This window comes from Salvelinus sp. IW2-2015, linkage group LG9 (genome assembly GCF_002910315.2).
Source record: "Salvelinus sp. IW2-2015 linkage group LG9, ASM291031v2, whole genome shotgun sequence".
NCBI classification, from domain to species: domain Eukaryota; kingdom Metazoa; phylum Chordata; class Actinopteri; order Salmoniformes; family Salmonidae; genus Salvelinus; species Salvelinus sp. IW2-2015.
Genome location: NC_036849.1, coordinates 32,018,962 through 32,039,933, shown reverse-complemented (window position 1 = coordinate 32,039,933; position 20,972 = coordinate 32,018,962). Strand labels below are relative to the sequence as shown.

General features: G+C 43.6%; 2 protein-coding genes across 2 annotated transcripts; one reads left to right on the top strand and one right to left on the bottom strand.

Moving 5' to 3' along the window:
• Positions 1 to 1,549: 1,549 nt before the first annotated feature.
• Positions 1,550 to 4,380, top strand: rpusd2 (RNA pseudouridine synthase domain containing 2). The gene is made up of 3 exons (XM_023994940.2): positions 1,550 to 2,431; positions 2,677 to 2,973; positions 3,186 to 4,380. The coding sequence occupies exons 1-3, from the start codon at positions 1,727 to 1,729 to the stop codon at positions 3,981 to 3,983; spliced, it is 1,800 nt and encodes a 599-aa protein (XP_023850708.1). The 5' UTR covers positions 1,550 to 1,726; the 3' UTR covers positions 3,984 to 4,380.
• Positions 4,362 to 20,438, bottom strand: disp2 (dispatched RND transporter family member 2). Its single transcript, XM_023994939.2, has 8 exons — positions 20,000 to 20,438; positions 11,890 to 12,312; positions 11,771 to 11,800; positions 11,212 to 11,335; positions 10,507 to 10,634; positions 10,034 to 10,152; positions 9,693 to 9,790; positions 4,362 to 9,314 (listed from the first exon to the last, which is right to left on the bottom strand). The coding sequence occupies exons 1-8, from the start codon at positions 20,089 to 20,091 to the stop codon at positions 5,814 to 5,816; spliced, it is 4,515 nt and encodes a 1,504-aa protein (XP_023850707.1). The 5' UTR covers positions 20,092 to 20,438; the 3' UTR covers positions 4,362 to 5,813.
• Positions 20,439 to 20,972: the final 534 nt, after the last annotated feature.

Sequence of the window (20,972 nt, the reverse complement as noted above, 5' to 3'; positions counted from 1 at the left end):
GCTCTAATGCTGCAGCTCTTGGATCAGTTGGAGCCTGGTGGGAGACTGGAGTTGCCTGTTGGTCTGAAAGCCTTCATGGGGGTGATCTATGTTCCCTTGACTGACAAGCGACACCATTGGCCAGTTATGTATACACTATATAAAGGGTATGTATTCACTATATAAAGAGTATGTATTCACCACATAAAGGGTATGTATTCACTATATAAAGGGTATGTATACACTAGCTACATAAATTGTATATATAGTATACAGTGTAAAGCAGATAAATGGGCAGGTCATGAAAATCTTAAACCTTAACTAATGTCAGTTTCGTCCCCGCCTGACTTTGCCTTTATTCATCATCCCACATCTAGAGTTGATCTCTTGAGAGATGCTGTTCTGTGTTTTTCTTTCCAGAGGGGGGCTCTGACTTCTGTGTGCTGTGGTTGCCCTTGCAGGAGGTGACTCCGTGTGGTGTGGTTGCCCTTGCAGGAGGTGACTCCGTGTGGTGTGGTTGCCCTTGCAGGAGGTGACTTCCGTGTGGTGTGGTTGCCCTTGCAGGAGGTGACTTCCGTGTGCTGTGGTTGCCCTTGCANCTTCCGTGTGGTGTGGTTGCCCTTGCAGGAGGTGACTTCCGTGTGCTGTGGTTGCCCTTGCAGGAGGTGGTGCTGTGTGGTGTGGTTGCCCTTGCAGGAGGTGGTGCTGTGTGGTGTGGTTGCCCTTGCAGGAGGTGGTGCTGGTGCAGCAGCTATTGAGTTTTTAGATCTCCGTCTGTCTGCTGCCTAGCAACACTTCCCATTTGCTTATTGACTAAAACTGGGCAGCAGATGAACATTATCCCAGAGGGTTGAAGAGGTTTGCCAAGGGCTTTTGGATTAATGACTCTGTCTGTGATTGCTAAAATCGTTCATTTAAGTGCTCCCGTTTTGTACATGCATTCAAAACATCGACCCACTGTTTGTTCCTCACAGATGTCTAGCTGAAAGGTCGGCTTATTCATGTATTTAATTTGACAAAAAATGAAAGGGATATGACAACCCTCATACAAATTGAGTGATCGTACTTCATCAACCAACAGGAAGATGTCTTGATAAAAGTGAACATTAATTTTGTTCTAATGTCTGATGTGAATGCAAGTAAACATAGTCTAACCTATAAATGATTACAATTAGTCTGTATCGGCAACAGAAAAACAACCCTTTTTACATAACGATGAGAATAGATGCAGTTTAGTCTTTATTTTTTTTATACTGAAATGATTATACAGTAATGTCATAATTTATTAATATAAATATTGTAATGAAAACGCTTGTTTGTGTGTAAATGTATGGGACATAATGTTGTTTTATTTGAGAGAGATGGGATTGTTTGGCTTTGGGCTTTTTTTTATACACTTTGCTTCTATCAATTTAACCATTGCCTGTATAAGAGATCATAAATGCTATTTATTTAGGTCTATGATTTTATTATGTTGTATGTGTGAAGCATTAGGTGTGAAGCAATATTCAGTGTCAGGAGGATGAGGATATTTGATAAGGCTTTGAAACGGACTACTAACACACAGGGGCGTCATCGACGAGTGCCCGTAGTCATTTGGAAGGGAGACCCATACTTTCATAGCTGTTTCCGGGAGATACATGTGAGTAGTTTGGACACATATTACAGGTTATTTTATTTACCTTTAACCGACAAACAGTGGTTTTACAGAACTCCCTAGAGAAAACGATACTCTTTCTTAAATTTGATGGTACGTTATGTCAAGAACATTTTCTATGTTCTCCAAATCTTTAACAAACGCGAAATAACGCTTAATAACAGAACACTATCACGTGCTAGACCTTGGAATGCGCAATTGACAAACGTCACAAATTATAGCGATTTAATTTGTAAAGTGACAAAAAAACATACACTTTACCACTCAGTAAATGAGTTGTCATCTGGCCCACGTTTGCATCAAAACCATTTTACAGTAATGTCGCATACAATGGAGTCGACAGAAATGACGAAGGTGTCGGCGGTAAATACCTCAAACACTTCAGTCAATTCTACCACAGACGAGTTGAAAGAAACTTGTAAACGTAAGAGCGAAGAGAAGGAAGACCCAGAGAAAAGTAGTCGTGGAAAGAGACGACGAGGGGGTGGGAAGAAACAACTCCGTACAGGAGAGAGATACATTCCTCCTCCTCAAAAACGTAACCCCGGGGTAAGCTTCAGCAAAGAGCATTTTGATGAAACAACATACTATTTTGAAGGAGGTCTACGCAAAGTGCGCCCATACTACTTCGACTTCAAAACGTACTGCAAGGGACGCTGGATTGGGAAAAGTCTTCTCGATGTTTTCAGCAGTGAATTCCGAGCTGAGCCGTTGGAGTACTACGTTATGGCTTCCAAACTAGGACGCATCCGACTCAATGAAACACCAATGGATGACCTCTCTGTAACACTCAGGGTGAGTAAAATATTTGTCTCGTCCCTGACTCGTTCTATGATTATGTTGGCTTGAATTAGATGGATACTGATTATGTTGGCTTGAATTAGATGGATACTGATTATGTTGGCTTGAATTAGATGGATACTGATTATGTTGGCTTGAATTAGATAGACTGTTGTATCTATCTAACTTTGTCCCTACATAAAAAAGAAAAACATTCTGTGCATAATAAATATAGTCAGACTTGTCTTTTCCCCCCTCAGAACAATGACTTCCTAAGGAATACAGTGCATCGCCATGAGCCGCCTGTAGTCGGCCGGCCACTGGAGATTTTGGAAGATAATGGGGAGGTTTTGGTAGTTGACAAGCCAGCCTCAATGCCAGTTCATCCTTGTGGGCGCTTCCGTCACAACACGGTCATTTTCATCCTGGGAAAGGAACGGGGCATATGTGGCCTTCACACTGTTCACCGGCTGGATCGCCTAACATCGGGGGTGCTGCTCTTCGCCCGGACTTTGGAAGTGTCCCAGAAACTGGATGTGTTGGTGCGAGACAGACAGGTAAGACATCCTCTAGTCCAGTGTGCACTAATCAATCGAAAAGGGACATTGTGTTTACTAATAATATTTATTTTTTATTAACTTATCCAAGAAATCTGGTCATCAGTTTGGATTAAATAGGGCCTCAAGTATAATCTCTCTCTGGGAGGGAACATAACATATACTTTGTTAAAGTTTGATATAAGTGACTGATAGTCTGTCATCTTTTACAGCTGGAGAAGGAGTACGTCTGTCGAGTGGAAGGGGAGTTCCCAGAGGGTGAGATCATCTGTGAGGAGCCCATCCTGGTGGTCTCCTTCAAGGTGGGACTGTGCAGAGTGCATCCTAAAGGCAAGGATTGCCGTACAGTCTTCCAAAGGCTCAGCTGGAACGGCCACTCCAGTGTAGTGCGTTGCCTCCCTCTCACTGGCCGCACTCACCAGATTCGCGTCCACCTCCAGTTCCTGGGCTACCCCATCCTCAACGACCCTGTCTATGGCTCCTCTGCTTGGGGTCCCCAAAGGGCAAAGGGAGGCCTGAAGGGCATGAGCGACGATGAGCTTCTCAAAGCGATTCTGGAGGAACATCGCTTGAAGGAGAGTCTTCATCTCCTAGACATCCCAGATGAGGGAATGGTACAGGTGAGCAATGTGCGTACTGACGTCTGTGGCAAAGATGCTCAGACACCTCAGCCAGAGCTGTTGCCACGTGTTTGCAATTCTGTTTCAAGTGACTGTACACTGAGTGACGTAGAACAGAGTGCAAATCAGGTCCACAGCAGTCCAGCCTTACCCGGTGCAGTACCCGGACCAACTGATGAAAATGGGGATCAAACAGAGTCCACAGAATCTTCTCACTTAGCTGCTACAAACACGAAAGACCCTCTGTGTAGCGAATGTAAGATTGTCCGTCCGGACCCCACTGAGAAGGAGCTCATCATGTACCTCCATGCGTTACGCTATAAAGGACCAGACTTTGAATATTCAACTCGCCTACCTGACTGGGCCAAGGATGACTGGATTGAAGACTAAGGCACTGTAGTGATGTTGTACAACAGAAGTGCAGGCAGTGTATAATGTGATGTGCCCAATAGGATGCAAAATATCACTATTGTTGTTTTGTTGAAGTGTCTTTGGACACTTGGTGAACCAAGCTCGGTTGTTAGTTCTATGGCTCACGGTTCTGTAAATCATGAATAATTCTGTTTTTAAATTATATAATTCATTTCCCTCTAACTCACGTTAAGGGATATATTACATCGGACCATATATTTTCCATTGGACTCTAAGCCAGGAAGATGTTTATCTAGGATTTATTTTCAACAGCCCTTCTAATTGAAAACCAAATAAACATTTTCATGAAGTTTGACAATGAAATTATATTTTCATGACATTGAATAAAACAACCCATTCTGCAGGAAAAAATACATTTTTATTTATTTTTTAACTTTCCACCATGTGAAAATGAGTACAAGTACCGTGTTATCTCAAGTTTAATAGTCATTGCAACCTTTCTGTTTTCTCTGCTCCTCAAAAGCCTAAAGTTAAGTCCTATCATTCCTTTCTCTAAGGCAGGTTATTTCAAAAGCTCATCCAAGATTTATGATCACTGAATCAGTTGTCAAAAGGAAACCCTTTCGGATGAGACAACTTCAAAATAACCCTGCTTGTAGGCACATTATACAATTCTTGTCAATTCTTCGCATTCATTTTTGCAGTCATTTCCATAATTAAACCCTTAATACATACATTATTCTGGGTTGTATTTTGAACCAAAAATACAACTCTGAAACCATTTTGCCACTATTGTAAAGGATAATCCCTTTCACATAAAACACATTTACATTTTATTCATGGAAAAACAACTGTTGCAAAGATTTGGCACATGCTGCACATTGTACACCATGATCCATATACTGCATGTGTTCTGTCAAGGCAAACATATATATTTAATCTGATGTTCCAGGAGGTGGTGAAATGTAGTGAAGGCTGCTCTGTGGATGTAGAACTACACTTGTTGATTACCCAGTCAAGCCTTAGTAGAGATCGTATTACTCTACAGATAACGCTGATTCTACATTTCTTTGAACTGTGCTGGGAAGCTGGTTATCTACAAGTCATGTTTAATGATGGAAGGAGCCACCAAGCTGGTAAAATCACCTTTGTCAGATTCAGGCCTGCCAATACATCAGTTGGTTTCGTGTACAAGACCTTCGTTCTTTCATTATCAAAGGATAAGGCTCACTATATACATCTGCAGCTCCCTACTGTAAGTGTATAACAGTGCTGTTCAGGTCCCCTAAATAATTCATACACACAGAGTTGTCTTAAGTCACCAAATTAATGTTACATTTCTTGGCATTGACTTTGTACAACAGCAATGAGTGTTGTACATTCTAACAGTGAAGTGGTTTACAAAATGTATTTGACATTACACACCATTTCTAATCTACTTGTAGTGATGTAACTTCCATCACCATGTTATGATAAAATGTCTTGTTTTGATGGTGGGTGTGGAATACATAGCCAATCGCATTGTGTTCAAACAAAAGAGCCCCTTCCCTCACATCTAAAATGTATTTTGAAATGATTGTAAAGTGTTCAAATTACATTATTGTCTAAGAATCTAACCAGACGATGGATATGGAGCAGGGTAGTACAGTCGAATAACAAAAAGGCCAGTGATTATCCACGTTCCAGTGTCTGTCCAGCTGTGAATTTTCCAAAATGTGTAAATCCATTACAAAGAATCTTATTCACAACGTAACATTCTGCAGTTTCTGACTGAAATAATCAAGCGGACAGATGATAAACTGAAAACTTCTGCATGCTTAGATTAGACATTATCTTTTGAAATCCGATTCAGCTTTTATCTTCCCTCTGCCCATCTCGTTTGATCCACACATCAGGCAAATCTGGTTTACTGTTTGGCAACATCACTGGTCCTTCACTCTGGCTCGTACGGCCCCTCCCACACCCCGGAGAGGCCGTCTCATACGTGGTCTCTCTCAGGGAGAGACGTAGGGTGTCTCTCTTTCCGTTAAGGTGTCCTGGTTGTGGTTCCAGTACTCCCTCTGCTTCAATAGAAGTCTGTTGGTTTGAGGGTCCAGGTTCAATGTCACTCAGGCAAGTCTCATTGGAATCCTCTAACCCGTCAAATGAACTCTGAGATGACAGTAGGCGTTTGTGAGGGTGACGCTTAAAGGTACTATTAGGGGCCTCGTCCTTTGAGAGGGATGGCTGGTAAATTGTTTCTATTGTTTGACTAATGATGGTGTCCTCCATGCTTGAGGAAGAGGACAGCGATACGTTCCAGTGCTTAATGCCAGCAGACTGTCCTCTGCACGTCTTGCACAAGAGCCTTTCCTTAGCCAGGTCACCTGGAGGAGCTACTACAGGCCCTAGGGTGTTTTCTTTGTATGGGGAAGAGGTCTGCAAAGCTGGGGGTGGGTGACAGCCTTTGTGGTGCCTCCCACAGAGCTCTTCACTATCTGCCTCAATGTTGCTCCTCTCCACATCCCTCCTGGGACTCAGCCCACCAAACTGGATGTCATCCGAGAGAACTGAGGGTCTGTTGGATAGCTTACTAGTGCACGTGCTGTTCTCAAAGCTGTCACTCAGCTGACAGGCCAATGGCTGAAGCTCATACTGCTCAGGCTCCCTTCCGCCCCCTGCCTGTCGCTGTCTTTGACGCTGATGGTTCGGGTAAAGGTAATTACCCTCGTCTTTATTGAAATTCCTTCGAACTCTTGATCTTCCAAAAGCCCCGTTGGCTGCGCAGGTCGAGGACCTAGGTTCTGCTGCTGAGCAGGAGGGCAGACTTTCAGTCCCCGGTTCAGATGAACATGGCAACATTATTTTCCCACAGTTCTTTTGAGGACCGAAAAAGCAGCATAGGGATTGGAAAAAGAAAGTGGCAAATCCACATGCTACACATTTCACCAGAAATAAGAAAATCCCCAGCTTTCTGAACAACAAGGCAGTAGTAGGGAGCATGGCGATGCCCACACAACAGAAGGCCCCGGATCCTATTGCTACAGGACAGCTCATTCTTTTCAGAGAATGTGCAACTCTTCCAAATCTATCAGAGTGTGGAGCTGAATTATATGATATGCAGTAGTTGGCTAAAAAGTCGACAGACAGCCCAGCAGCAGCTGATATGAAGAGTGCCTCCACACCACTAAGCTGCCATTCTAGAAGGACCAGGAGGCCGATGGTGACAAAAACACTTCCTCCAACAGCAGCAGTGCCATAAATACTCAGTGGAATATTCCATGTGGTCAGAAGAAGCAATGCAAACGCTAGGGCTACAGAGAACCCAGTGACCACAAGGGTTTCTGAGCTTAGACATTGTTGCAAGTCAAATAGTGTCAACTGGCTCACGAACCATCCTTCCTTTAGTCCCAGTGGTGCGCCAGACATTTCACCATTAAACCATGACACAATATCATTATAGAAAAGGGTGGTGTGACTAAAGTTGTAGCTATAGCGGTGCGTAGTTCTAAATACCATTACCAGGGCTGCTATTCGACCATCTGCCTCAAAATGTAGGCCTCCAACCTCGGACACGTAGCCCTCTGCATGCCGCTCGGCCACCATCATGCTCAGGCATTGTTCAAAAACACCCGGTGGGTAAGGAAAGGGAATATCATTGCAGCAAAAATGGAAGGCATCCTCACTCTCTGAGCATCGTCGAATAGACACCCAGTGTACGAGTTGCTCGACAATACAGACGTTGTCTGTTGAGCCTTCGTTTTCAGATGATGATGATGATGGTAAATAAAAACTTTGGTTTTGAACTCTTCCACACAAGTCTCTCAACCACACCTGAGCCTCTGGGCTACTCATGTTAAACTCTGGATCCATAACTAAAGATCCATTGCTTTTTGGATCAAAGTGATTGCCGTTATCGGTTGGGATGACTCCCCATACAAGAGTCAATGTAATGAGCTTGTCCTCCCCGTTCACCAGCCGTTCAAACATGAATTGGTGGCGATATTCAGCGTCGTATCTTTCAAAGGGATGGCTAGAGCGGAATAACTGAGTTGCCCTGTTGTCTAAAGTGGGTAGTCTCATACCAGGGTCTACAACTGAGATGTATGTTCCTCCTGCGGCCAACACTGCGAACCAGCAGATCCAAATGTATCTGAACTTGACCACTCCACATGGGAGGATTTTCAGGAAAAGTAAATTGGAGGTGTCGGACAGTCCCCGCTTCAACCCTCGTAGCTTCTGACCCAAGGTGAAGAGGCAACGCTTTCGCGAGCTTGTGTCCCAGAACCCGCCAATACTTTTCGTGCAGCAAGGCTTCCATGCCTGTGCGGTAACAGAGGCTGAGGCAGGCACAGTGTAGCGCTCGCGTAATATCAGCGAGCTGGGCAGCCACGCAAGGGCGGAAAAAGTACAGATTAAGGAAGCTGTTCCCAGGTACACAGCAAAGCATCTGACTGCCGTGATGCTGCTCAGGAACCCCGAGAAGAACGTGGCACTAGAAGTCAGGCCTGATGCCAATATCAAATATCCGACCTCTTGGAGAACTCGATTGACTCTTATCTCTAGAGAAACGGGTGGATTCTGGGATAGTTGTAGATTCCAGAAATCAATGAAAGTGAAGGCGTGGTTAGAGCAACTACCAAACAGGATGAAAGCTGAAGCTAAGTTGAGGAAAGGGAAGAATGTCAGCTGAAAAACCACTTTGTAGAAGAAATAGGAAGTCAAGAGAGAACCCACAATTGCAACTAAAGACAGAGCTGATAGGAAAAGAGACTGCAAATAAAGGGCTATGGTGAGGAACAGTGAAACTACAGCCAGAACAGGGTAGATGGAGTCCCTAGCCAGGTAATACTTGAAAAGCTTTTGCTTGATGCCTAGGTCCATTCCTGTAATAGTAGTGTTCTTGTATGTAAGCTCACGACCTTCAAGGCTGTTCATGTATATCTCCATCAAGTGATCTCCTTTTTCCACCGGTAGAAACAGGAGGCTATATTTCAGTGACGGGACCTGATATTCTATTGTCTGTGGCCCTAGAAAGTCCTTATCAACCAGGTAATGCAATATCTGGAAAACGGCACGAGAGTGTTTGCACCGAGTCGGCACAGATGCACAGTTGCKTTGCGAGCCCCTCTCTGCACAATACGCCACCAGCCTCCCATCGTGGTAGTATGGGGCGCAATAGCGTAGTAGGCTCAGACTCTCTGACACTTGCACAGAGGTCAGGCTGAGACAGGATGAGGCATTGCTGAGAAGTGCCAGGTAGTTTCCCAGTGACCAACTTGGACAGCATCCTCCCCTGATTATGGCACCGTCCACTTCCAATCGGATATGTTGCTTGCAGAGATCTTGGAAGTGGGGTTGTGAACGAATCTGAAACATGGAGAAGAGAAGTTTGGCATTTACACACTTCTGTTGACTTATTCTCCCTCCACCTATGGCAAAATCAATGTAATTGATGTTCCATATATCTTTTTATTACAAGAGTAAATTGAAAGGGACAGATTTTATAGCAACTTTTCACATAACTTATTTTCATCTACCAGCTAATGGGGATCAATAACACCTTTTTTTGTTCTCTTTCAAATAAATATAAACGTTTTAAGATGTGTGCTATTAGTGCCTGCCAAGTTCTGTAGCCCAGAAAGGTATTTCATTTGTTTGAGTTGGCTCCCTGATTTTGTGGTCTGGTTGGTAATGGTGGATATATGGCAGATGGTCTGCTGATTTTTAAGATGCATGAAGACCTACCCTGGCCTGCTCCATCTCACACATGGAGTAGATCGCCTTCAGGCTCCAAAGACTGGCAGAGTTTCCAGAGCGGAACACAAGCTGGGCGTAGCGCTCTCCTGTGATGTCACAGATGGAGTCAAGAACATGGCACCCCTCAACAAAGACTGTCCTCAGTCTCCACTTACATAAATGTATCTAGAGGGATTGCTTATGTTTTGCTCATAACTGAAAGTGAACACTGGAATGATGAAGTAGCTCGTGGATACCTAGATTTTTTTGATTGATACATTATGGGTATGTTTCCTGCTAAAGTTTTAGGAACATTGCTCTAGTAGCAGAGAGACATGTTAGTTGCCTACCTGGAGCGTCACAGAGGAATGTGTCTTGGGCCGAATCCCTGTCTAGCATTCTCTTAGACCGTTGCCTGGACGACTGTTCCTGGCTCCCACCGGCATCCCCTCCGCTACCGTCTCCATAGCTCAATAAAATAAACATGAACACAACACAATTATACATGAGACATCTATACAATTCATATCAATCACACAATAGCTAAATCAGCACCCCAAGCAACAATGGACATATGGACTCCCTATACAATTATCCAGCATTTAAAAATTGTAGCTATACTATATCATGTGCAAGTGTAACCCTGTTCCATCTCTATCGTGCCTCTGAACTGAAAGATGCCAAATTGTAGCCTGTTTTAGTGAGTAATTATAATCTGCGGCTGAGTGATCACAATGTCCCATGGTTCTACTCTGTTGTAGCAGCCATTTTGTGCAGGGCTCTCTGTGTGTGGTGGAGAGCTCCTCCGGTTTTAGCACAGTACCTCCCAGCTGTCTTGTCTTTGAGGTGTTGCGGTATCAGAGACAGTGTGTTTCCAGGCCCTGTGTTCTGCTGAAGCTTGGCCAAGGCGGACTGTCGCACCCCGATGTATGTTCCTCGAGGCTCAAACCCCTGCATTAAAAACATCAAAGTCAACGCAACAACATCTGACGACAGCCGGAGCAGGAAAACAATACTGAATTAATTTACATGAGAAATATGTACGCCTAATGCTGACTGTTTGGCCTACAGTAGGTGAATAAAGACTGATTAGATGCTAAGGTTTAGTGACATACTAGAATGGATGCTTTGAAAATTAAAATTGATAGTGACATTGTACATACAGTGTTGATTGATATAGCGTTGTCTTCAATATTCTTCAAGATGTATTTTTACCCTGGTCTCTGCCATGGTCATTACATGTTGATCGCCATGAGTTTAACTGTACACATTTATTACACACATGGTAATTCAATTTGTTTATGTAACTATTCTTGACTGTTCGTTATACCTGCAATTGCACTGATATGGTTACACTTGTATTTCTGAGCTGACAAGATGTCATTTTTTGAGAGATCTGCCGGGTCTACTTTATTTACGGCAGCTTTTCAAAGAGGCAAGGGACGAGCTAAAAAAAGGGGTTTACAGTAGCATTCGGTTTGACAGGAAGTTGGCAGAGAACGCGACAGTGCTGCAGAGAGGCACTCACCATCAGCGGGTCAGAGAAGTCTGGCAGGGGACCAATCAACAGGCCGGCTAGGGAGCATCCCAGGAGGACTACTGCACATGCGACGAGCACCACCAGAGGATACTTCACTACCACCTGGGAGTAACTGTCAAGAAAATGCCACAGGAAAAGAGGATCTCAGTGACACTTATCTCTAATGGGCTTTGCATAGTAAAAGGACTGTACTGTGTGTCTCACTCGGTGGGTGTGCTAGGAAAGTCTCATGGTTCAAGTATCTTTCAGTTAAGTACACCATTTAACATTAAATTTCAAAACATTGGTCACCAGTACTCATATTTTGAGTTATGCAATGCTATTGTGAGCTTACGACCATGTTGTATAGATAAATACTTTTGAGCGTACGACCATGTTGTATAGCTTAATGAAATACTATTTTGAGCTTAGAACCATGTTGTATAGCTAAATGAAAGACTATATTTGTTGTCCTATTTACTGCCATGCACTGTGCACATTAAGGATGCAATGGAAATTGTAGGTCATTTTGCTGTTACACAATCATGTTGTTGTCGTGGATACTGACTTTCTAGGGATCCAGTAGAGTCCATCATCCCTAAAATAGACAAATAATTCTGCGTCATTGACCTTTTTTAAAAATTTTGCATGATAATTATGCTTGTGTACAGCATACAGACTACAGACCTGACTGTGACCACATGATGCTGTTTGGACTGGTGGGGGCCACCGCCGTCATGGGAACCGTGCAGCCAGTGGCAGCGGACAGCGTTGTGACAGGAAGGAACATGGGAGGGGCTGCAGCTGCGACCCGTCTTGACAGCGCTTGTCGAGCAGTCGGTGTGAGGAGGACCCACAGTGATTGGGTGCGACTCCAGACAGGCTTTGCCTTTGATTGGCTTGTGATGGCCACAACAGTGACATTGTCGGTGCTGCTGTGAATGGTAGGTGCATCCCTGGGAGACTTGGTGGTAGAGCTGGGAGGAGGTGGAGGAGGAGGGTCTGGGGAGGCTGCAACTGTCAGACTGGTCCCCTTCGTTTTGGATCCGAGTGGCCTGGGCCTCCGGGCACACACTGTCAGGAGGACACAGTGACACCTCCGGTATCTCACTGTGAAAAGACAGAGGGGGGAAAGTGTATTTATTTATAACCCCTACAGTGGCAGAGTTTGTCATTGTCAAATGTACACCATAATTTTCGATAATCAATGTTTCAGCTCAGCTGCTTCCCTGGCTGCAACAGTTTTACTAAGCCTTGAGTAGGTAAACCAAATGAATTGTGTAAGGGGTGACTTCCAAAGTATTGTTGCGTTGCTTGAAACCCAATTTGGCAAACCAAATTAATTAGGTAAGGAATGACATCTAAAGTATTGTTCCGTTGCTTGAAGGCCCAATTAGTCCAAGAGATGCTCCATCTGCCCTGCCTGCATTTCAGCATCCAAAAGAGAGTCCTGTTGATGGAGACTGCAGTGGATCTGATGAAGAATGACTCATGTTTATGGAAGACGTGCATTGCACAGATGTTATGGGTTAAGTTATGTGCTTTTCTTCCTCGTGTTTTCTCTAAAGAACAGGACATAAACTATACACAATGAAACTCTGCTGACTATCAGTGAGAGAGAGAGAGCTGAATACGTTAAGCACTATTAGTAATTGCGTTAGGCCTAATGACAAGTAACGTTTCTAAATCGGAATCCCTATTTACTGAACTGTAACTAATATTGAATGCACGTTATTACAATACTCTATAGCAGGGGTATTCAACTCTGAACCTACGAGGTTCGGAGATGGCTCGTTTTCTGTTCTACCTGATAATTAATTGCACCCACCTCGTGTCCCAGGTCTAATTAGAGGGGAACAATGAAAACATGCAGTGAAACTGGCTTTGAGGTCCAGAGTTGAGTTTGAGAGCTCTATAGTATTACCGAATTAAACAAGGCAACAGTAAACATGTCATCCCCCAACGAATGATGCAGCGTCCCCCCTTGGGCCAATTGAGATATCGCATGTGACTAACAGATTTCAGTTAATTTCTATAGCTCCCGCCTTGGGCCAATCAGTGTAATTAAAAAAAAAATGCCGGATCTCGATGGCAAGACGCATCATTCACCCAAGTTTAGTCAAAATTGCATTTGACAAACGTACGGAAACATATCCACAGTCCCCTCCCCGATTTCATTGTGGGGGACAACCAGACATGTATGCACTAGTCTAATTTCAATCTGACTTCGGTTAGAGGGTCAAATGACGTTATGGGTTGTTTTTCCAGACCTGGTCGTCTGGGTGGACTGAGACGCCACTTTTTTGACCCCCATCACCTCATCACCAAGGCGACGGGGTAAGTAAACAGAGAGCAGTACTTGAGGGTTTTATTTGCATTTCCAACCACCGGGGAGAGATAGGTGAGCAGCAAATTCATCACAACTCGACTGTGTGCCATTGTGCATTTTCAAAATGTAGCTGTATTAATAATAAAAAAGTGTCTAAAGATGTATCGGTCGCTTAAAAGTGTGGAGTCAATTTCTCAAACCTACGTAGTGGTTCCACTCAAATCACCCCGTCAAGATGACCGTTTTGGCAGGGGGAAGACAATATGTTGCTGTTGGGTGGCTGATGCGTCACCAGCTTGCTTCTGAACTTACTCAGGTGAAAGCATTATTTCTTTGCTGTCCAATTTAGAAGTTGCCATGTACCCCTCAGCTGACACATCACAAGCTGCACAGAGCACCGACGGCAGCATGATGGTGGGGGCTTCTGTGCTAGCAGCAGGTACTGCACTCCTTAGGACTGTGTTGCTGCAGTGGTAAACTCTGGTATTCACTGCTTCTCATTGACCACTTTTAATAGAACTAGGTCAATCTTGCATAGCTAGGCGATTAGTGGATCCAATTCATTATTGAACAGAGCAGTTACAAAAAATACCTCCAGCTAGGCGTTACGAGCCCCCTGCATGCAAGCTACGTATCAAACAACAATCGCCTGAGATATTGCCAATCTCTCAAATATGAATTGACATGGGAAACGTTCTATCAAAGGTTGATATGACATTTTATTTCAGTCTAAAGAGGGTGTTACTATGCCGATAGCCTGCTACATTGTATTCGTGTCATACTGTCGGCCAGTACCACCCTCGGTGGCACAGCGCTGTGCATTTTGCTAAACGTTGATATTACATCGTATTTGGGTCTAAAGGTGTTGATATGCTTACACTGCTGCTTTCATGTTTGGCCCCCGTACTACTACTGGTGGCCTGTTTAATGATTTTATGGAGATGGAATTAGCAAGCACGTTGTTCATGAGGGAACCATGTCAGTATTTGTCCTGTTTGAACCTCTTGGTTTCACATCATTTAACCACTCTCTTTGGTTTCACATCATTTAACCACTCTCTTTGGTTTCACATCATTTAACCACTCTCTTGGTTTTACATCATTTAACCACTCTCTTTGGTTTCACATCATTTAACCACTCTCTTTGGTTTCACATCATTTAACCACTCTCTTTGGTTTCACATCATTTAACCACTCTCTTTGGTTTCACAGCATTTAACCACTCTCTTTGGTTTCACATCATTTAACCACTCTCTTTGGTTTCACATTTAACCACTCTTTTGGTATCACATCATTTAACCACTCGCCTAATTATTATGATGCATTTGGTACATGCAGAATTGAATATTGATTGTTGTGGTTGGTTTTTGTTGGCTACTGAGTAAGCAGGCAGCTGATGCATCATGGGGAAGTTTGACAAGGGTACCTGAGTGTCAGTGGTTGCATATCATCAGGGAGAGTGGGATATGCAAAAAAAAAAAAACATCTGCAATTCACAAGTGTTTTAATACACACGTGTACATGTATGAAATAGGACAACATTTATTTTATTTTTTATCATTAGTCAAGACCAATAGGTAACAGCTCTATGCATTTGCAAAAAAAAAAAACAGGTTTGGAAAGGCATTGCATAGAGTTGTGCAAGAGATGCTACACTGACTACGGGATCTTTCAACTATTATCTCCAGCGTTGTCACTCCCTCCTCCTGTGTCAATAACAGGTGTCTCTCTGGCTTATCATTATGAAAAGGACAGAAAAGTATTTGTATGTGCCTTTTCTGACCAATATACTGAACAAAAATATAAACGCAATAATTTCGATGATTTTACTGAGTCACAGTTCATATAAGGAAATCAGTCAATTTTAAATAAATTCATTAGGCACTAATCTATGGATTTCACATGACTGGGCAGGGGCGCAGCCTATGTCCTCCCAGGCCCACCCATTTCGGCGCAAGGCCCACCCATTGGAGATCCAGGCCCAGCCAAACATAATTCAGTTTCCTCAGTTTCATCAGCTGTCCCGGTGGCTGGTCTCAGACGATCCCGCAGGTGAAGAAGACAGATGTGGAGGTCCTGGGCTGACGTGGTTACACGTGATCTGCAGTTGAGAGGCCAGTTGGACATACTGCCAAATTCTCTAAAACAGCGTTGAAGGCGGCTTATGGTAGAGAAATGAACGTTCAATTCTCTGGCAACAGCTCTGATGGACATTCCTGAAGTCATCATGCCAATTGCACGCTCCCTCAAAACTTGAGACATCTGTGGCATTGTGTTGTGTGACACAACTGCGCATTTTAAAGTGGCATTTTATTGTCCCCAGCATAAGGTGCACCTGTGTAATGATCATGCTGTTTAATCAGCTTCTTGATATGCCACACCTGTCTGGTGGATGGATTATCTTGGCAAAGGAGAAATGCTCACTAACAGGGACGTAAACAAATTTGTGCCCAACATTTGAGAGAAATAAGCTTTTTGTGCAAATGGAAAATTTCTGGGATCTTTTTTTTCAGCTTATGAAACATGGTACCAACACTTTACATGTTGCGTTTATATTTCTGTTCAGTGTAGTTTMTTTTTTTTCCATTATGAAACGCAAGCTTTCCATAGGGCAGACACATGGTCTATGATGCTCCTCTTTCCATATGACAGACACATGGTCTATGATGCTCCTCTTTCCATAGGGCAGACACATGGTCTATGATGCTCATCTTTTCCATAGGGCAGACACATGGTCTATGATGCCCTCTTTCCATAGGGCAGACACACATGTCTATGATGCTCCTCTTTCCATAGGGCAGACACATGGTCTATGATGCTCCTCCTTTCCATAGGCAGACACATGGTCTATGATGCTCCTCTTTCCATAGGGCAGACACATGGTCTATGATGCTCATCTTTCCATAGGGCAGAACACATGGTCTATGATCTCCCTTTCCATAGGCAGACACATGGTCTATGATGCTCCTCTTCCATAGGCAGACACATGGTCTATGATGCTCATCTCTTTCCATATGGCAGACACAGGTCTATGATGCTCATCTTTCCATAGGCAGACACATGGTCTATGATGCTCATCTTTCCATATGGCAGACACATGGTCTATGATGCTCATCTTTCCATAGGGCAGACACATGGTCTATGATGCTCTCTTTCCATATGGCAGACACATGGTCTATGATGCCATCTTTCCATAGGGCAGACACATGGTCTATGATGCTCATCTTTCCATAGGCAGACACATGGTCATGATGCTCATCTTTTCCATAGGGCAGACACAGGGTCTATGATGCTCCCTTTCCATAGGCAGACACAGGTCTATGATTGCTCATCTTTCCATATGCAGACACAGGGCTATGATGCTCATCTTTCCATAGGCAGACACATGGTCTATGATGCTCATCTTTCCATAGGGCAGACACATGGTCTATGATGCTCCTCTTTCCATATGCAGACACATGGTCTATGATGCCCTCTTCCATATGCCAGCGACACATGGTCTATGATGCTCATCTTTCCATATGCAGACACATGGCTATGATGCTCATCTTTCCATAGTGCAGACACAGGGTCTATGATGCTCATCTTTCCATAGGCAGACACATGGTCCTATGATGCCCATCTTTCCATAATGCAGACACCAGGTCTATGATGCTCATCTTTCCATAGAGGCAACACATCAGAGGTCTATGATGCTCCTCTTTCCATAGGCAGACACAGGGTCTATGATGCTCATCTTTCCATATGGCAGACACAGGGTCTATGATGCTCATCTTTCCATATGGCAGACACATGGTCTATGATGCTCATTCTTCCATAGGCAGAACACATGTCTATGATCTACCTCTTACCATAGCGCCAGACAACATGCGTCTATGATGCTCCTCTTTCCATAGGGCAGACACATGGTCTATGATGCTCCTCTTTCCATAGGGCAGACACATGGTCTATGATGCTCAGCTTTCTTGTCCTCGGTGACCTCTGTTTTTTTTTTTACTGAAACACCCTCCCCCCTGAAAATTAAGCGCTCTTAGAGCTCAGAATACTTTTAAATCAACTTAAAGCAGAGTTGCCCAACTGGCGGCCAGCGGGGCCGGTCGTTTTGTTTGTGGCTGACCTAAAGGGATACTACGAGATTCTGGCAGTTAAGCTGCAGAGTTCCACTCATTGCATTAATGCTAGTTTAACATTAGCTTGCGAAACTAACTCTAAATTCCTTCATACTGCACACAGAAATATAAAAATGGTTCATCTGACAGAATCTCACATTATCCCTTTATTGACCTTCCTTTTCGTAACCTCCCAAGATGCACCTATAGCACACATCTCAACAAAAATACTTCTACATTTAGGGCCAGTTACCCAGACACAAATTAGGCCTGGTGCTGGACTGCAGGACTAGTTTTCATCTGTGTTGGAGAAACCGGACATTAGTATTATTCCCTGTTAATTGTGTTTATCCAATAGTTCCCTAATCCACAAGTCGAACCAATTCATCAGTATGTTGAGAGAATTATATGTATCTAACCATAGCTATTACATAAAGTACTGTAATACACTGCAGACCAAAAGTATGTGGACACCCTCTCGTCGAACATCTCATTCCAAAATTATGGGGTTTAATATAGAGTTGGTTCCCCCTTTCCTGCTATAACAGCCTCCACTCTTCTGGGAAGACTTTCCACTAGATGTTGGAACATTGCTGCGGGGACTAGCTTCCATTTGGCCACAAGAGCATTAGTGAGGTCGGGCACTGATGTTGGGCGATTAGGCCTAGCTTGCAGTCGGCATTCCAATTCATCCCAAAAGTGTTTGATGGGGTTGAGGTCAGGGCTCTGTGCAGGCCAGTCAAGTTCTTTCACACTGATCTCGACAAATCATTTCTCTATGGACCTCGCTTTGTGCACAGGGACATTGTCATGATGAAACAGGAAAAGGCCTTCTCCACACTGTTGCTACAAAGTTGGAGTCTAGAATGTCATTGTACGCTGTAGCGTTAAGATTTTCCTTCACTGGAACTAAGGGGCCTAGCCCGAACCATGAAAAACAGCCTCAGACTATTATTCCTCCTCCACCAAACTTGACAGTTGGCACTATGCATTCGGGCAGGTAGCGTTCTCCTGCCATCCGCCAAACCCAGATTAGTCCGTTGGACTGCCAGATGGTAAAGCGGGATTCATCACTTCAGAGAACGCATCTCCACTGCTCTATAGTCCAATGACAGCAAGCTTTTTTGTGTGTGCGGCTGCTTAGCCATGGAAACCCATTTCATGAAGCTCCAGACGAACAGTTATTGTGCTGACGTTGCTTTCAGAGTCAGTTTTGAACTCAGTAGTGAGTGTTGCAACCGAGGACAGACGATTTTTCAGTACTCGGCGGTCCTGTTCTGTGAGCTTGTGTGGCTTACCACTTTGCGGCTGAGCCGTTGTTGCTCCTAGACATTTCCACTTCACAATAACACCACTTACAGTTGAACGGGGAAGCAGGGCAGAAATTTGACAAACTGACTTGTTGGAAAGGTGGCATCTTATGACGGTACCACGTTGAAAGTCACTGAGCTCTTCATTAAGGCCATTCTACTGCCATTGTTTGTCTATGGAGATTGCATGGCTGTGTGCTCGATTTTATACACCTGTCAGCAACGGGTGTGGCTGAAATAGCCAAATCCACTCATTTGAAGGGGTTTCCACATACTTTTGTGTATATAGTGTATGTCCAATGTTGACAGCTAAACTAAAGCAGGGGCAATGTAGTGACTATTAGTTATCTATCAAACAACTGGCATGGTGGAGTTTTGCCCAGTGGATTTGTGGTTTCCCTTGAGCCGACCCTACGGTAGGCTATTGTGTCAGCAATGTCGTATGCATATCTGCATTATGCTGACTTGGGAGAGCACAGAGTGAGTGGGTGAGCTGAGGAATACCAGATATCTCTGGATCCTGGGAGATTGCCTATTGAAGTGAATGTTAGTTGTGGATTGGGTGAATTGACTGCCACACTCAACCTGTTATTGGACTATTACGTTTCAATTAAACATACTCTGGGGAGAGATTGGCTGCTATTGCAGAGCATTTGAGAACACATTTTACAAATACAAATCAATGTATTTCTCACCCACCAAAAACGAGTAAATGAAAGATGGACTTCTTCCTGTTTAGTCTGCTCTTGATTTACAATTAATGTAAGCAGTGGCACGTCTGTACATTATAATAAATACAATATTGAAGAATAGGACCCTGAGAAATCCATGAAATGTATTGCTTTGGTCATCAACTGCTTACAAACACAAAGAAAATTGATATTCATTGACAGACAGATTGATATAGCCTACACTGACATAACGGCAATAATGGCTGGACAAAGCACCAATACAAATGTATATTTAATGATGCAGAGGAATAATTTAACAGCCGACTAGACAAACACCGTGCTTTTTTTTGAGATGAACAGAGAACGAAAGGCTACGTACCTTTGAAATGTCTCCCTTGCAGGTCTTTCAGTTCTTGGCGAATCCATGACTATAGCGTCTGCGCGCTCATCGGTGATAGAGCAAGTATCCATTCTATCAGTTACTTTTCTCCTGTCGGAAATTTCCAACTGGGAAATTGAGTAAATTCAGCCTCGTGTTTACTACTTGGAATAGTAAGATCGGTTCTATTGTACAACGGCTAAAAAACGGATGGATGGATGTTTGAGTAACCCTATCTGCTAAAGCCTGGCTTGCTATTGGTCGACGTGGTGTGATGAGCTCTTCTGCTGTTGAGGAGAAGTTTAGATGACCGGGAATAGCACGGGCGCTGTTCAATTGAGGGTGGTGCTGGCCTAGACCGTATGACACGGATACAATGTATCTACGATACTGCCTGCATTGTTTTGATTCGTGCGTAGCCCGCTATTCAAAACAATATCTGTTACGTTTCTCTCTTCTTAATCTATTATTGACCTTTTTATATAGAAAGCTGACCGAATGCCATGAACCTGTAAGTCTGAATAATTTATTGTGAATAATACAGTATCAAATCAAATGACATTTTATTGGTAAGCATCTACATATTTAGCAGATGTTATTGCGGGTGTATTGTCACATAACTAGCCTATATAACGGGCAACTATCCTTTTAGATTAGATTGGCCGAAAAGCAGTAGTTAAATGATACCGTTTTGGTTAAAATACAAAACAGAAGACTAAATAACATACACTTATTTTTTGGTATTTATTATTGTGGCCTCAGAGGGTTAGATTTGGGAAATACTCTTAGTTTTGCTTCCAAATATAATTACAGACCTCCATTAATTAAAGTTTAGCTCCAGCTCATATTTGAGAGCCGTTACCTAATTTACCGTCACTGTAGCCATCAGGTGAGGCAGCTCTTCTGCTGATAAACACTCTTCTGTCCTTTTAATGCAGACAGAAAAGGCACCTGGGACCTGAGAGGGAGCGAG

Bases quoted from the DNA above. Each gene is read 5' to 3' on its own strand.
- rpusd2 (XM_023994940.2), top strand. From the start codon at position 1,727: ATGGTACGTTATGTCAAGAACATTTTCTATGTTCTCCAAATCTTTAAC. The intron at 2,432-2,676 runs GTGAGTAAAATA...TTCCCCCCTCAG, and splicing joins ACCTCTCTGTAACACTCAGG to AACAATGACTTCCTAAGGAA. The intron at 2,974-3,185 runs GTAAGACATCCT...CATCTTTTACAG, and splicing joins TGTTGGTGCGAGACAGACAG to CTGGAGAAGGAGTACGTCTG.